Below are 16,830 nucleotides of genomic sequence, written 5' to 3'. Positions count from 1 at the left end.
GAATATTTCCACACAAGCAGTAGACCAGCCAACATCAACACCACCAAATGTCTCTGCACATATTGAACATATGTTATTCTCTGTATATCTTATTATTTATTGTGATTTGCTAGGCTTTCTTTAAGCGCCGATGTGGGACAGTACCACACTTTCATTGTACTACGTGTAATGGCAATGAAGAGTTAAACTATTAGTGCACTTCTGAGGGAAATTAAAAGTATGCCCCTTCAAGTGTCCTGTTAGTTTTCTTGTTGACTGACTTTTGCTGTATGCTGGGAAGTCTTGCAGTGTTTTATTCTTTCTGTATGGGCATCTGAAATAAAAAAAGAATAAACTAGACCATAAGAAAGACAGATATCATACTGTAAAAGCACAAGAGGACCAACACTTACTGCTATCCAGGGCCAATAGTATCCAAAACCTATAACATTGTAGCTGTAGGCAGTTTTGACAGAGAACTATGAACGAGTGCATGCATACACTTCTCTGTTTTGCATTGCAGTCTTGCTGCAAGACACCTTTCTTATTTAAACGCACTACTTCAACTGCGGGCTATGCAGTAGACTGCCAGCGGATTGCTCTTGAAAGTGCTGGCAATGGATTTGATTTTGATTGAGGGGGCTACTAAAATTACAAACACAGAGAGGTGATTAAAATTTCACATCCACTCCCCTCCACTTCAGCCTGCTCTCTGGCTGCCGTGTGGTGCGGCATAGCAATGGAAGCCCCCTCTTTCCTCCACCCAAAGAAAGCAGAGCAGCAGGTACTGGCAGCATTTCTCCCGGCTTGTGCCTTCTCGCTCCTCCTTTCTATCCCGTCTCATCTCTCCCCAACGTTCAATCTCACGCAGGCCCTGTCAGATCTATCGCGTTGTCTTTCTCACTTCTTCTCCCCGCATATTGTAGCCCTCGTCTCTCCCATCGCCCTTCTCTCACCTGTTTCTTATTATATGGTGCTACCTCACTCTTGCCTTTTCGGTGTCTTTTCACCGCTCCTTCCCACTCATCACGCGGCATCCCTGAGAGAAAGAGAAATTGAGGGATGTGTACATGCTGATTTGGGCATATGGTCTGTATCCCGTGTAGGTAGGCGAAGTGACAGACAGCCAAAGAAAGCAGGTAGCTATGTACGCAGAAAGGCGAGGCCGCCTCTCTTAATACGATTGCTTGGCAGCCTGCAAAGGATAGGTGTAGAAACTGCAGAGAGGGGAGGGTGTGGTATTACAGGAAGAAACCACATTAACCATTAAACACAGCTCAACTCAATGCTAATTAACCCCGACTATAAGCCTGAGGCGACAAAAGAGAGAGGGAGGCCAGGATGTCGTAAGAGTGAAGGATGGAGAAGAAAAGAAGAGAGAGAGAGAGGAGTGTGAGTGTGTGTGTGTGTGTGTGTGTGTGTTATGAAAGCATGTGAGAAAGTAGAGTGTAGAAAAGGAGGAAAAAGAAAAAAGAGAGGAGGCTGGGAGTGTGAAGGATGGCCGGACTGACAGATGATCCAGAGGAATGAAAAGCAAAAAGCCTGGTGCTCCATGGTAGACTCAGCAGAGTTTGACACAGGAGACTCTCTCATTTTCCATGAACCCATTTGTGAGTCAATGGCCATCTGTGTTTTACATTCTGCACTGATTTAGCCCATAGCTGTGTTCCCTGGGCCTGTACAATAGGTGAGCCGGTGCCTTTCTGCCTGCCAGCCAGCCTGCAGAGCCAAAGGGCGGAGAGAAAACAGAACAGAGAAGAAAACAAGAGTACAATCATGCTCAAAGAGCCGTGTTCAAGAGACTCCAGGCCAATTAGAGTTTTGAGTGACAGCGCAGGGGTGAGAGAGGAAGCCCGCTTTATTTCTAAGTGGAATACGTCTGGGAACGAGCACACAAAGACGCACGCATTTATCCACATGTGCAGCCCGTTCGCACAAATGCGTTCACACTGGAAGGAATGCGCATAAATGCAATGCATACGCGCGCACGCGGCACATTTATATGACCGCTATCTGTGCCGATATGCGTACAGTGTTGTGATGTCCTTGGATTTAATTGATATCTGAAAGCCCAGTAGAGCTTCCAGTATTCTTCACGTTACCTTAGCAACAGAGCAAGGACAACCTCAAAAATTAAAAGATGAGAAATAAAGCCTTTTGGGGGGAAAACGCACAACCCTAAGATGAACCAGAGTCTGCGAAAAACATACATTTCCAGTCACACTGGAAAAAAACAACTATTACATACATAATGAAGCATGTAATCCCACTAACGCTGATAAGCATTTAAAGATCCAATATGAATGCACTCAGCTAAATTAATCAAGAGGCAATCACATGGCCCCTTTGTGAGGACAGTATTGGAATACAAAAAAGAGCTGGGAATTAAAAAGCGCTGAAAAGCATTCCAGAGACAAACACCATGTGACTGAGAGAGTGAATTTGGCAGTGGTGTTGTACGGCAATAATTGTTTCTTAGGAGAACTGCAAACCCCCCTCATCCCCGTGCCGCGGTTTTCATTTTGCCTCCAAGATTGTCGGGCTGATTGCAGGGTCAAATGGCTTTTCACTCAATTAAAAATGTTAACTACAGCAGCAATTAGCTCATGTAAGGACATTGTCTTGTCAATAATTTGAATTTAGTGCTAAACTGACCACAAGGAGCTTATGAAGTGAAACAGATTTATTAGTTCGTCTGAGTTTTGCTTAGTTACCAGAAATAACTCAAATTCAACCTCGGCTCTGGATATTTCCCTGGACAATATAAAGTGGCAGAGTTCATTTATTGAGCAAATGCACACAAGGGCAGAACAAATACTCGATAGCTATTTGATAGCAAAGTGCTGTTCCTTTTATTTAAAACCGTTGTCTAGTAGCCTTCATTAGGCGCAGCGGTGTTTGTTGAATAAATCGTAGCTGATTCCCTTTTTGTCCTAAACAGGTATGAAAAAAAAAAATGGAAGTAATGTTCACACAGTACCAAAAGTTGCGTGTAAAAGTCAGCGTTTCTTAATATTTTGCTTCTAAACAACCAGACTTTGTTGTTTTGTTGTCTTTAGGCTTTCTGAAGGTCTTTCAAAGTATTTTTTTGGACATTGCTTTTGCACCGATTTTCCAGCCTTTGTACTTGATCATTTTTAAAGGAATGGTTTTCTCTTTTCTTTGCTAAGCCACTTAACAGCACTGACCTATGAATCACTCAGGCATAAAAATGGCACTTTACTCAAGGGATGAACCAGTGTTGACACAAAACAGATAAGACAACTAAGCAAAAACACAATTTTAACTATTGTAACAGCAGACAAAAAACAAAAAACCAAAACATAATTTCTGACAGGCATATTGAATTCATGATAACAATTCCCAAAGAGCTATTGGGTTTTTTTGTATGTGAAGTGACTGGCCTAGGTAAACAGTATCTGAAAGTTGTGTCCTTTTGCACATTACTATAAATGTAGGATGCAAAAACTGTCATGGTCCTGAGTCTGAGGACTCAGTGTTTTGTGTTTCCTTATGCTTTTGTTCATTCAGTTGCTCTTTAGTTTTCCCAGTTTAGGTTTCCGTTAGTTTGTCTCATTATTCGTTTTCTGTTCCTGCCACTGACACCTTGTAAATAAACTCCACTAATCTTTTCATACACTGCTTGCTCTTGGGTCCTTTTTCCAACTCCACACGGCTCGCCTTGGCAAAAACAGAATCATGTCATTTTAGAGTTTTTCAGTTGCTTTGTTTTGTATAAATGCTTATTTAATGTGCTAGCAATTCACTTCAAATAAATAACTATGAAGACTAGAAGATTGAAAAACAATTCCCACACTGGCTCATAAACTTTCATAGACAATACAAGGTCCTGACAGCCAATCTGAACTTATTTTCATAAAATTATGGATGCCTCAAGTAGAAAGAAGAGAGCCTATTATCAGTGCTCATTTCAAAAGTCACCAACACACCACAGTCACACCTTCACACACTCATTCAAACAGAGGTTTATTCTATGCCTTTAAGAGCTTTCTAACTATTATACCAGACTCACAAACTCTTGATGTTTGATCGCACAGTATCAGCAAAATACTGAATTTAGTGTTCAGTATTTTGCCCAAGGACATGCAACATGCAGACTGGAGGAGCCAGAGAGTGATCTTTCAATTGGTGGATGATTAACTCCTGAACCATTCATGGTGGTGCATGAGTGCACACGGAAACCTTGAACTACTGTGAAAACACCATTAATGCTATCCAGACATCTTTTTTTCAGGAAAAGGCTTTGCTTATTTTAGCAAGATGATGGAAACCTACGACAACTGGGATAGGATACCCTATAACCCCCAACTGGACAATAGATGGGTGGATGAATTAAGCTAAATATATGATAAACTAGGTCCTAAAATGTTAAACAGTGCTGATTGTACATCAGTAAAGGACGGGAAAATGTATCATTTGAAAATATAATTATCAAAACTACTGAAATGCTTAAAGTGTTAAAAATGGATCAGGATGCAAGACAGTGGTTCTCTTAAATGTGCTGCTGACATAAATTTCAATGTGAGTGTAAACAAGTCAACATTAAAACCACTGTCTATAATACTGTGTGCAGTATTTTTTTTTTTTTTTTTTTTTAAACGGCCCTGCCAGGGGTAGTTTGCATCTCAGCAACAACAAGTGGTCCGAGTAAAAACCAAATGAATGCCAGAAATTGAATTTCCCAAGCAGAAAATTGCATTGTAATAAAATTATTGGTGTTAGTCACATGGCTAATCAGTGTATATTAAAAGAAAAAAACTCATTAGTTTCAACATTTCGATTGTTTTTTTATTTTTACTTTCAATTAAATCTAGAGATTAAATCAACTGCAAATTTGCAAAATTGTATTTTGGTTTTTATTCTAGACAACATTACAGCTTATTTGGAAACACTGTTATAGCTAAATATACCAATATACTCACAGCTTCTCAAAAATGCAATCCTGTATTTACATAAGGTCTTAAAACAAAGTGCTACCACATTATATCTCATTCTTTGTATAAGTTATAATTCTAGACCCTAAATCTAATCTTGATTTTACCTTTTAATTCCATCCCTCAGTTCTCAACAGCAGCGGGAAAACTGAAAGGTTGTATTAGACGCTTCCTTCTTCCTCCACCCTGAACTTCCTTATGTTACACGAGTCACATTTCCTGTTATATACTACCCTCTAGTGTCACCACTAAACACTGCCTCCACGTTTAACTGCAGACTGACGGAGAAGCACTAAGAAGAGCAAGGCAGCTGCCATTAATGTCATGTTGACTGAGTGAATGGGTGTCTGAGACACGGAGCCCTGTGTCGCCTGCCCTATCTCCACTGCACAGCTAATTAACAGCTCTGGCATGTTCTCTCTCGCTTTCTTTTCTTTCTGCCTCGCTCCATTTCTCTCGGCAAGAGCTGGCAGGAGATGAAAATTCCCTGTATTAATTAATCTGTTACATACAGGAATTGGGATGAAACCGTGATACGGGTGCGTGTATGTGTGAGTGGACAGGGTAGAGAGGAGTCCAGAGAGCTGTGGATAGCTGACAGAATAACACGCTGTGCTGGAAAAATTAATAAGCCTTAATAAGGAGCCTCTGTTTGAAATTGGATTTACAGGCGATGCCAACTTTACTCAGGCACATCAAAGAAAGTACACCAGATCCCTTCAGAGCACCTGACCTTGGGATTCAGCGGGGTCCATAAAGCATAGCAGGGCGTGTTAACACCAAACAAGATATATTCACCTTGGGCTTCATATTGATTACGACTGAGATGAGGTTATTTGCTATGGATGTTATAGCTATCCACAGAGTCTAAATGGCTGTTTTATGCTTCATGTTTAATCTATGGCTGAGCCTTGACTCGATTATAAATCCGAGCAGGCGCATGATTCAACTTTAATCCAATATTTAAAAATTAACGCCGCTGATGTGATGAACTGAAATGACCTGCTGTATGCTGTTCCACAGAATGGCACAAAGGTCTGGATTTATTATGTCTTCACATTTATTCAGTGCTAATTGATGGATCGTTAAAACAGGTACTTACACTCCACATGAAAAATGAGATGAATGAGCCCTAGCATCAAACTCTCCCTCTTAGTCAGCAATCCTGACAAAATGTTGAGTTTCTCACCGGAAAAGCCGATGAAGCTTGGTAACGTTTCTCTTCTATCAACTGAAATGTGTTTGTAGGGCTGAAAAAGCACTCGAATGTGGCACCGGAAAGTTTCAGTTAAACAGGATTTAGATTTCTCGGGGCGAGGTATCAATCACGAGTGCTGTGTTGACTCTAGAATTAATACAGACTCTCAGTTTCATCTGCGTGGCTGCTGTTATTTAACAGCCAACAACATTTGATTAGAATTTCTATTTGCAAGATATATAGTCCCTGGACTCATATGCATATACACGGACAAGCCAAAACATTACGACTGCTCACAGATGTAGTGAATAACATTGATTATACAATGATGCATTTCAAGGTCTGGGATTAATTAGACTATAACTGAACATTTGGCTGTTAAAGCTGCGCAAATGGGCAGCAGTAAAGAACTAAGTGACTGGCAAGGGTGAAGTTGCAGCCAGATGACTGGACGGGAACATATCTGAAAGAGCAACACTTATCAAGTGGCCCAGTTTGGCACTGTTGAGTACAAACCCGCAGTGGTCTGAGGAGAGACAAGGCATGAACTGATGGCAAGATGTTTTAACTGTTCCCAGTTAAACTTGAGAGGCTTGATGCACCCCGGGCAGCAACATTTGATGGTGCAACACTCCACACGGCACCTTCAATGGTCTTGCCTTGATGGGTCCATTGACTTGGCACCACACAAAGACCAACAAGCAAATGAGTTGAGACATTGTAATGAGGGGACATGACAATCAGGGAGTGCTGAAGAGAAATCTAAGGGGAAAATACTGTAACAGAGGAGGCAAGGAGCCAAACAACAGTGTAACCTGGGAACATATGAGCCACTGACGCCTGCTCGCAGCACAAATGTTGTTGTTAAGATTGTTGTAAAGATGTAGGAAAGTGTACTTTTCTTGGCTTTTCACCCATAATATTATTAATTATAGCATTAGTAAAACACTCTGGCAGGATCAGGTAAAGACATTGACGCTAAGGTGCTCAAACCTTATTTTGCAGCAAATAAACATCAAATTTTTTAAGTATCACAGTACAGGATTTGGTTGCAGTTTCTATGCTCTGTGCTTTTTAAGATTATCACCTACTGCACATATAACTGTCAGGAGGCATTCCCTAGATGACAGCCGAGTGGTGAGAGTTTCACTTATGAGGACTTTGATATGAGGGAACGGGAGGTTTTGAAGCATCACCGTGATTTAGACTTGGTAGTGCATGCATATTTATGAAATCAAAAATAATATGCCGAGCCATACAGAATGTGAAAGAATGTGGTCATATAATAGCACACATATGTAATACTAATTGAAGTTGAACACCATTTAATTAACCTCAAATCCTGTAAGTACTAATAAATACTATCTGTCCTGTGTCTCCAAAGCTTGATAGTACAGATTACTATGAGACATAATTAAACTCTTTCTAGACTAGTCTACTTAGATTTTTCCAAAGATAGGAGATATTAAATCTATTGCACAGGGACATGTGACATTGAGGCTGAAAGTTGTCAAATAATTTCTGCAACTTTCTGTTTGCACTAATTCAACCAGGCCAGGCTGCAGGTCTGGTATTTCAAAGAGGTTTACACAGAAGCTGGTGTCTGACTCAAAGTACTTTAATCTTCTTTCATTGTCGTAACTGTTGATCAGGAAAGAAAAAGAGCATATGGCAGTTTGCATACGTTGGAAGTAAACACTACTCTCCCAATCCGTCTATTTCTGGAGAGGAAACAACTTATGAGTCTTCACTGCTGTTGATGGGTCCTTTCATCTATTATCAGGGACACCAAGGAAAACAACAGCTTGTCTGTCACTGCTTATTCCACATTAAAGTTATTGTTGGTGCTTACAAGGTGGACAGAAACATAAGGGGTTACTTTATCTACATGACTGGCATACTATTTTGTGCGTGGAAAGCAAAAGGATGTGTGCCGTCCACATAATGTGACAACAAATACCATCAATGTATCATCAAATAAGAGTAATAAGTGCAGTTATATCACCACAGTGCAGTTAAGCATGCTATGTGAATTCCTTGTGAGATCTGAGAACTTGTGCTACAGTGTTTCAAGTGCTATACTTTTGTTTAGATACAGTGGAGCATTTCATTAACTTGGTTTAGCCTGTTAGCATTCCAGCATTTGCTAATTAGCACTTAAGAAAACACAGTAATTACACTTTTATCCAAAACAAAGCAGCTAATTTGAGGGGTCACAAGTGTAAATCTAATACTAAGACTTTCATCATTTCAGTTTTTAGTGCGCTCGAGGTGGCCTATATTTATTTTGGGAATTTGGACACAAAAAATTGGACAACCTGAAGCTTGCTGTCAAGCCAGAATGTAGAGCAAACACGTTTGCAGCTAATCAGCCATAAAGCAATAAAAACTGAAATAACAGTCACCCCCAAAGCAGGTTTTATTTCCAGGTTTATTGTTTATTTTACTCTAGATTTGATTGATTTACAACATTATGCTGAAAGGAAAAAAGATCAGAAAATAGCAGCTGAGACCATAACTGGGCAAAATGTTTTAGTCAAATGAGGATTAAGGTCCTTTTTCTCATAGACTTCTATACAGCCACACTTTCATTCTGCCCATTCTGGCTTTTAAAATAAATATATATTTATGACACACTGAGAGCTTATATCCAACTTTTACGCACAGTCTGTGGACTTGATGGATTTTTCAAAGGCATTAAAAACCTTTTGAAAATTTCACAGTTAAAGATCAAACTACAACTCCCTCAACAAATGCAAAGAGACATTCTTTTTTAAAATGTACCTAGCAGCCCTGAATTTTTCAAAACACTACGCATCAAAAGACATTAAACAGTCTGTACCCCCCAAATAATATAAAAGATAATACATGTAACAGTTCAGTGTATTTAGCATTTGCTAGCAACTGGTCATTCAGCATGCTGCCACCTGCAATACTCACACAGCACCGTCACCCAAATCATCCCAGTAGTGAGAACACACTCCCCCTGACTATTTCAATTCTAAACTCACGTGTCTAACTCACAGACTTAATGGACAAACATGTAATATAAATATTAGCCATCAGTCACCTGTTTTCTTTTATTAATCCAAGCTTCTCTTACAGTTACCATGAGTCTGAAAACTGCTGACTCTGGCGCCCCTTAGCTGCAGTATGATAGAAAACACTATGAAGACACTATGGCAGCGGTCCCCAACCCCCGGGACACGGACTGGTACCAGTGAGTCGTTTGGTTCCGGGCTGCGACAGTTGAGGCTCGGGTGTGAAATTTATGGTTTCCAGGGGTTTTTTTAATCGTTAACTCGGTTTCCCTGGGTCTTTTCCCGTGTTGTAGTTGTGTGTTTTCAAAGAAATATTTACACGTTACCATAGTGACCAGAGAGTATTAAGGGACAGAGAGAAGGATGTTACACTCAATTTGTTGGTCATTGTAGGAGGATGCTGCCAATAAAGTTAGGCAATTACACAGTGAATTCGCATTTATTATTATATTTGAAAAATACCCCAGTTTGTGTCTTGCTCGTATCATTTTATTTTGTTGTATTTATCTGCGCCACCCTAAAGGCAGGTCTGTGAAAATATTGTCTGACATTAAACCGGTCGGTGGCACAAAAAAGGTTGGGGACCGCTGCCATATGGCACTATGGAGACACAGAGTACAGATTTGCAAAGAAAAAGAGGAGTTGGAGTTGTTATATGCTTGAAATAACAGGAGATTAAATAATTAATAATTGAAAAATTAAAAATTGAAAAACAAAAACAATATATGCTATGCTATGATAGATAGTCTTACCCGGGTCAGCTCAGACTCTGAGACAGATCGGTGTGGCGGGGAGCGCCGCTGGTACCTAGGAGGGCTGACATCCTGATAGCTTGGGCTGTCGTCATCCAGCAGGACAGACCCCACGTCCACAGACTCTTCTTCCTCCTCCAGCTGTGACGTCATATTCTCCTGGCACATCTGGTGTTCGATGCCATTCTGGCTCAGGTTGCAGTGAACAGCTGAGTGTGTCAGAGGCAAACATTTCCAAGTGATTAGCAAAGGGTAACAGCAGACATTTGCCATAAATAGGACGAAAGTGTAGTATTGCAATTTTAACTGGAGGTGCTTTGCATTACATTTGAATCACTTAGGTTCAGGTATGTACTAGCTAAGGTATGTACTAGCTACTAGCTAATAAATTAAGATTGCAGTTTTCTATAAATGGGCCTTTCAATGCTTGTGTAGTACACAAGAGTACTACATCGTTTCTGTAATAGTATAACATCTTTTTTTAATGGTCTCTTTTTACAGTTCTCTTAAATGTTAGATTATTAAATTTCCTGGTGAAATTCCAAACTGTGAGCAACACATGTTGAATAACCCAGTCCTCACACACTGAACGCTACACTTCAGAAATTCCACAAGATGGCAGCAGAGAGTGACTTATGGTGAGTAAGCCAGTGAAAGTCTCAGTAGTTCATTGTAATGCAACCTGTCTCCTACTACCAGACAGTTCTTAATACAGTGGACTGTTTGCAGACAGTTATCCAAAATCTGTATTAGAGCATAAATAATAACAGCAAAGTTTCAGGAAAAAGCTAAGTGTTATCTATTATTCACTAACATCAGAGAGACAAGTCCCAGAATGATTCTACATGATGAGAACAACCCAAATGTAAGGCACAAAAATATCTTCTGCAAACAAGAAGATGAGCAAGTTATGCAGGAGATGATATGCCCCCACGGAGATAATCTGGAATTTACATAAACAGGCAAACATCCACAGAAGAACCATGACAAGTTCTCCAAAAAGACAACTTAACTGAAAACTGTGAAAAAGCACAACAGCAAAGGAGTTGTCTCATACATCAGAAATTTAGTTTTTCTATCCTTAATGTAATGACCCTTCTATGAATCTCATGCTCTTAAAAGTAAAGAAGACAAAGAGAATTTTGTTAGTGTGGAACTACCAGCAAAGCCAGCGTTCAGGCATCCATAAGTTGAAAATTCCAACAAGTTCAGGCAGGCTACAAAGTCGAGCTCAGCTGCCGGCCTGGCAGATCAGATGATATCAGTGCCAGCACAGATCAGCTAGTCTCTCAGCAAACTGGCACATCTCATTACGTGTGTGCTATTGAATATTCTGTAACCTGCCAACAGTTTCTGTAACAACTGCAAGCCGCTCAGCAACCCACCTGACTTCATGTCGACTCTGTTGTCACTGATGCCAGCTGTGCTAGATCATTTTGTTGCCATGCCACGAAATACAAATTACTCCAGACGGAAAGAAACATTTTCTTTGGACTTCAGTGGACCACACTAATTTTTTTTCCATGTTACACTTGCCTAAGACTTTCAGTTTTTATGGAAAAATATTGCATTGTAAATTGACGACATTCTCAGCATAACCCAAGACTGGCTGAGCACTACAGCAGGAGAGTTTATCTTTAGCCACAAAAGCCTTTTTTCTTCTGTTTTTTTCCCCCTCAAAAATCCTGCACAGTTGATTGCCTTGATAAAAAAACAACTGGAAATCTGTGTAAAAACTTGTGTTATGACTGCCACAAATTGGCATTCAAGGACATGTCTCAGGCAGATGACTTAAAAAAGAAAACAGCAAAAGCAGTTCCTGTGAATCAATTTGCATGCATGTAAGAGATGAATGATAATAGTCACATATTGGCAGAAGGCTTGTATTACTCTGTGTAAAACCGTATCATACCATTTCCTCCATGAAGGGCTTATTTTTAGTTGTGTTTTTCAGGAGGTGTCAGACTCGAACACTATTTTAGTCTCATCAGGCAGTGATGCAGGAGCAGAAGTGACAGCTAGCAGTGACTTGTTAGGTGTCACTAAAATAGGCCATTTGTCATCATAAAACCTGAGCACTTGTTCTAAAAACACCAGCGTCTCATTCATGTGGAATGGAAGTCAAAAACCCTTTTCATCACACCTGAAGTCTGCTTGGATAAAAGGTCAAAAAACATGTTTTTCGAAAGCCGCACATTCGGCTTTACTTAAAGGTCTAAAAAGAGTAACCGAATGAACTTGAAAAAAGGAGGGGAAAAAAAAGCACAACCGTGCAATGTGTCTCATATAATTGCCTGCAATAAATACATATTTGAATGTCCTTGATATCTTGGATAGACACATAGGCTTTGGGGAGGGTATAAAAGGACGACAGCTATCTACTACCCACGACTGCAGACCTGCTGATGGTTCCAACACCATCATTAAGTTTGCAGATGACACCACGGTGATTGGCCTCATCAGTGACAACGATGAGGCCGCCTACAGGGAGGAGGTGGATCGTCTGGCTGAGTGGTGCGACACAAACAACCTGCTGCTTAACACCGAGAAGACCAAGGAGCTCATCGTAGACTACAGGAGGAATGCTGACCCACATCCACCCATCCACATTAAGGGGACGGCTGTGGAGCGTGTGAGCAGCTTCAAGTTCCTGGGAGTCCACATCTCCGAGGATCTCACCTGGACGACCAACTGCTCCAAGCTGGTCAAGAAGGCTCACCAGCGCCTCTTCTTCTTGAGGACTCTGAGGAAGAACCACCTGTCCTCAGACATCCTGGTGAACTTCTATCGCTGCACCATCGAGAGCATCCTGACCAACTGTATAACAGTCTGGTACGGGAACTGCTCTGCCTCGGACCGGAAGGCGTTGCAGAGGGTCGTGAAAACTGCCCAGCGCATCGCCGGAGCACCACTTCCTGCCATAAAAGACATCTACAGGAAGCGGTGTCTGAAAAGGGCTGGGAAAATCATCAGAGACCCCAGTCACCCATCACATGGACTCTTCACCCTCCTGCCGTCTGGGAGGCGCTACAGGAGCCTCCGGACTAAGACCACCAGGTACCGGAACAGCTTCTTCCCCACAGCTGTCAGACTCCTGAACTCTGCCTCCTGACATCTGACCCACGTTAACTCATGGACTGAACATACACACACACACACAATGGACAACTGTACCCTCAAACACACAATAATAACATGGAGTGAACCACCACTCACAACCACTAGCACTTTATATAGCCTCTGTAGAAATTATCCACACCCTCACTTACCTTAACTGCACTACTGTATAGCCCTGTGTAAACAATCATTCTGTACATACGATAATTTTTAACCCTACAACTGTTTACAACTTGCATAGTTCCCATTTCTGTATAGCTGTATATCTCAGATTCCTGTAAAGTTATTTATTTCATATTCTGTATAGTTTTTCATATTTATATCCTGTCCATATCCTGTACATAGCTTGTACTCACTACAGCCTGTACATACTTATAGTTATAGAATATTCACAACATACTTCATACCGTGTACATTATAACATAATAGACCCATTTCTGTAATATACTTACATATCTATATTATTGCTAATATATATTGTAATATATCTATATCACTAAAGCACTTCTGGATGGATGCAAACTGCATTTCGTTGCCCTGTACCTGTGCATGTGCAATGACAATAAAGTTGAATTCTATTCTATTCTATTCTATTCTATTCTATTCTATTCTATTCTACTGGCCAAACAAAAATGCCAGTCTGCTTGTTGGCAGACAAGCACGGCCAGGAAAATTGCCAATTAGCGACTTATTTGAGACCACTGTCAGAGAGCAATTACAAGTCTGACACAGTTCAGACTGGACTGAAACAAAACAGCAACAATATCCGTGCTGCCATTCAACATACCAGCGGGGCCACCTACAGTAGATTTCACTTCTATAGTTCCTCCTCATACTGCAACATGCTATACGTCTGGGAAATAGAGTGTGAACACATTTAAAATAAGGGAGAGAGTGCACTACATTTGTTCAAATATCTGACCTAGAATCACACCATAGATAGATAGATCTCATGGCTAAAGCACTTCTGGGTGGATGCAAACTGCATTTCGTTGCCTTGTACTTGTGACATGTGCAATGACAAAGTCTATTCTATTCTATATAGTCACAGAGCACTTGAGCTAATACAAAAGTTGCCTGAATGACTCAGATTTTGTTCAGATTACTGTTACCCTGTCCAAATGCCAGAATACAAAGACCACTTAGTGCTTTACTTGCTTTTAAAATATTACAATCTTTTTGAGGACCTATGAAGTCACAATAAGATTCTTATTAATAATTTAAGTAACTTATATTTGGCAGTATAGCTCTCTTTATGTGCAACAGAAGAAAAGCTAGAGCCAGAGATGCAAAGAACAAAGCTGATACCACAGCTAACAACAGATCTAATATTTATTGAGCTGTACACAGAATGGAAAGAAAAAACTGGGGCAGGGGTGGTTTGCAAAGCAGCTTACAGATGATTATGCTCAATACATTGAATCCATTATATAGCTGTTGTGATGAGCCTGATGATAATTTGTTGTAATGTTAAAATAAAGGGTGCCATGCTGGAGGCGTTACTTCTAAAAAGTGAATTTGTACGCAATATAAAAGTGTCCTATCATGATACTGATGATATATATAATCTGCATTTATGTTGCTAGTGCACAAATCCAGACTGCTAGAAAGTTGTTACAGCTAAAGGTGGGAAAAAACCCCAACTTGAGGCAAAACCACCAGTACAAAGAGGAGACATGGCGGCTGAAGTGAAACCAAAAAGTAATCAACCGAGCATCTCACTAGTTAGACTCTACATGACAGGAGGACCAAGTGGTGGATGGAAATTAGTGATGCAGTTACATGGCTTTAATCAACTGCTTAAAAGGTCTGAGCCAAGATATAACATCTCAGGTGGAAGATATTAATCAATTCAAGTTCTATTATTTGATAGTAATGTGCAGGCTCTATAAAAGTTTCAAGGTTACATCACTTTACTTGTTAATATTATTGTTATTATTACTTACTTAAATGTTTGACATTTGGAAAACACTGACTAAGCTGCTTTTGGGTTTGCATTTGATGTATTGCACTATAATGCTGCTGCACCTTGTGGTAATGGATTCACACTGTGAATTAGGCAGTCTGTCATCAGTGACACTAGTTCATTGGAAAAGAAGGAAAAGGAAAAAGGTCGCTCATGTTGTTTGCACCAATAAGTAAATGCTCCTGCCTGCAAGCTGCAATGTCTGACTGGATGTTATTTAGTATTTGTTTTTCCTTATATCAACCGAAAAATAATTATTGGAGATTTTCTTGAAATGTTGTGATATCATTTTGCTATACCAACCACCTGTAATTAAAATAATTAAAATCTTTAATTTGTGATTTAATCCCTACATTAGGAATCATTGGAGTGAGTTACCTATTCTAAAGCAAGATGAACCATGCCTTAAATAGCCTTAAAATAGTACGCGTGCTGTGATACGTCACCGTTAACTACCTCTGCTACTTTTATGATTTAAATTTTGTTTAAGCAAAGCTTTTAATATATAACTATATATGAACTATTCCTCTCCCACATGCCTCTTTTCTTACTTGTGTTTTTTGATACCTGTACTCAAAGTGTGAGGCAGTCTACTGATTGTTTAAGGATCACTCTACACTTGGTTAACACACTGACCGACTCTTTGTGTGACATCTTTAACCAGCTTTCTTCGTTTTCTAATAGGACAAAAGGCAAGTTGCTCTAAAATATGCCACATTAACTAACAAGGCTTACTTATAGATGGATGGACTACAAACGCCGATCAGGTGTAATATTATGAGGCTAATATTCTGTTGGTCTCCTTTTCGGTGCCAAAACGGCCCGGACCCACTGAGGCACGGACTCCACTTGACCACTTGAAGCTGTGCTGTGAAATCTGGTACCAAATTGTCACCAACAGATCCTTTAAGTCTTGTGAGTTCCGAGGTGGGGCCTCCATGGATCAGACTTGTTTGTCCAGCACATCCCACAGATGCTGAGCGTATGAACCACGTGCATCGGTGAGCCTTGGCCACCCGTGACACTATCACTGGTTCGCCACTCTTTCTGACTTCGACCACCTTCGGTAGATTCTAACCACTGCAGACTGGGAACACCCTACAAGAGCTGCAGTGTTGGAGATGCTCTGAAACAGCCATCTAGGCACCACAGTTTAGTCCTTATTAAACTCACTCAAATCCTTACAATTGTCCATTTCTCTTACTTTAAACACATCAATATTGAGGACAAAACGTTCACTTGCTCCCTAATATATCCCACCCATTAACAGGTGCCATGATGAAGAGATAATCAGTGTTGTTCACCTGTCAGCGGTCATTATGTTATGTTGTGTATTACTACTTTAAAGAAAAATGTCAAACATGACACAGCTATAGTCCTGCTGTTTGATTCCTGATTAAAGAACAGAGCCCCGTGAAGCCCCATTTAAACCATACAAAGATCATACATGAGCGGGCCATGTTTTAAACAAAGCCGAATTGAGATGCGTGGCACGATGCATTGCTCCCTCTCACTGCTTCTTTATTCTCTCCTCCCAGCTCACTCCTTCCCCTTCCCCTCCTCACCCTGACTAAATTCATGACTGGTGTGCAACCACTCTGGAGGAGAAATGAATTATACATCCTCTGCTAAGAGCATCTGAACAATGGTACAAGTACACTAAATGGATGGACGGGTGAGAAGATGGTGAGAGGAGTTAGGCAAAGGGGGAGGACCACAGCAAACAGAAAGGACAGCCGCACTGGCCTGTCATCGTTTCTGTGGAAGAAGGGTGAGTGGATAGAGGGCTAAAAGATAGATTTTCTTTTCTCTCTCTCTTTTT

General features: G+C 40.5%; 1 protein-coding gene across 2 annotated transcripts in view; it reads right to left on the bottom strand.

The window, feature by feature from the left end:
• samd12 (sterile alpha motif domain containing 12) overlaps positions 1 to 16,830 on the bottom strand; it is a 125,362-nt gene that overhangs the window by 88,578 nt on the left and 19,954 nt on the right. For both annotated transcript variants that reach the window (XM_085396541.1, XM_085396539.1), the window contains exon 2: positions 9,926 to 10,134. In XM_085396541.1, the coding sequence (XP_085252667.1) occupies positions 9,926 to 10,134 (209 nt within the window). The remainder of the gene's footprint in view (positions 1 to 9,925; positions 10,135 to 16,830) is intronic.

This window comes from Rhamphochromis longiceps, linkage group LG22, assembly GCF_057381845.1.
Source record: "Rhamphochromis longiceps isolate RC_006_pf linkage group LG22, R_longiceps_female_GT1.1, whole genome shotgun sequence".
NCBI lineage: Eukaryota > Metazoa > Chordata > Actinopteri > Cichliformes > Cichlidae > Rhamphochromis > Rhamphochromis longiceps.
This window is presented reverse-complemented; position numbering and strand designations above follow the sequence as displayed.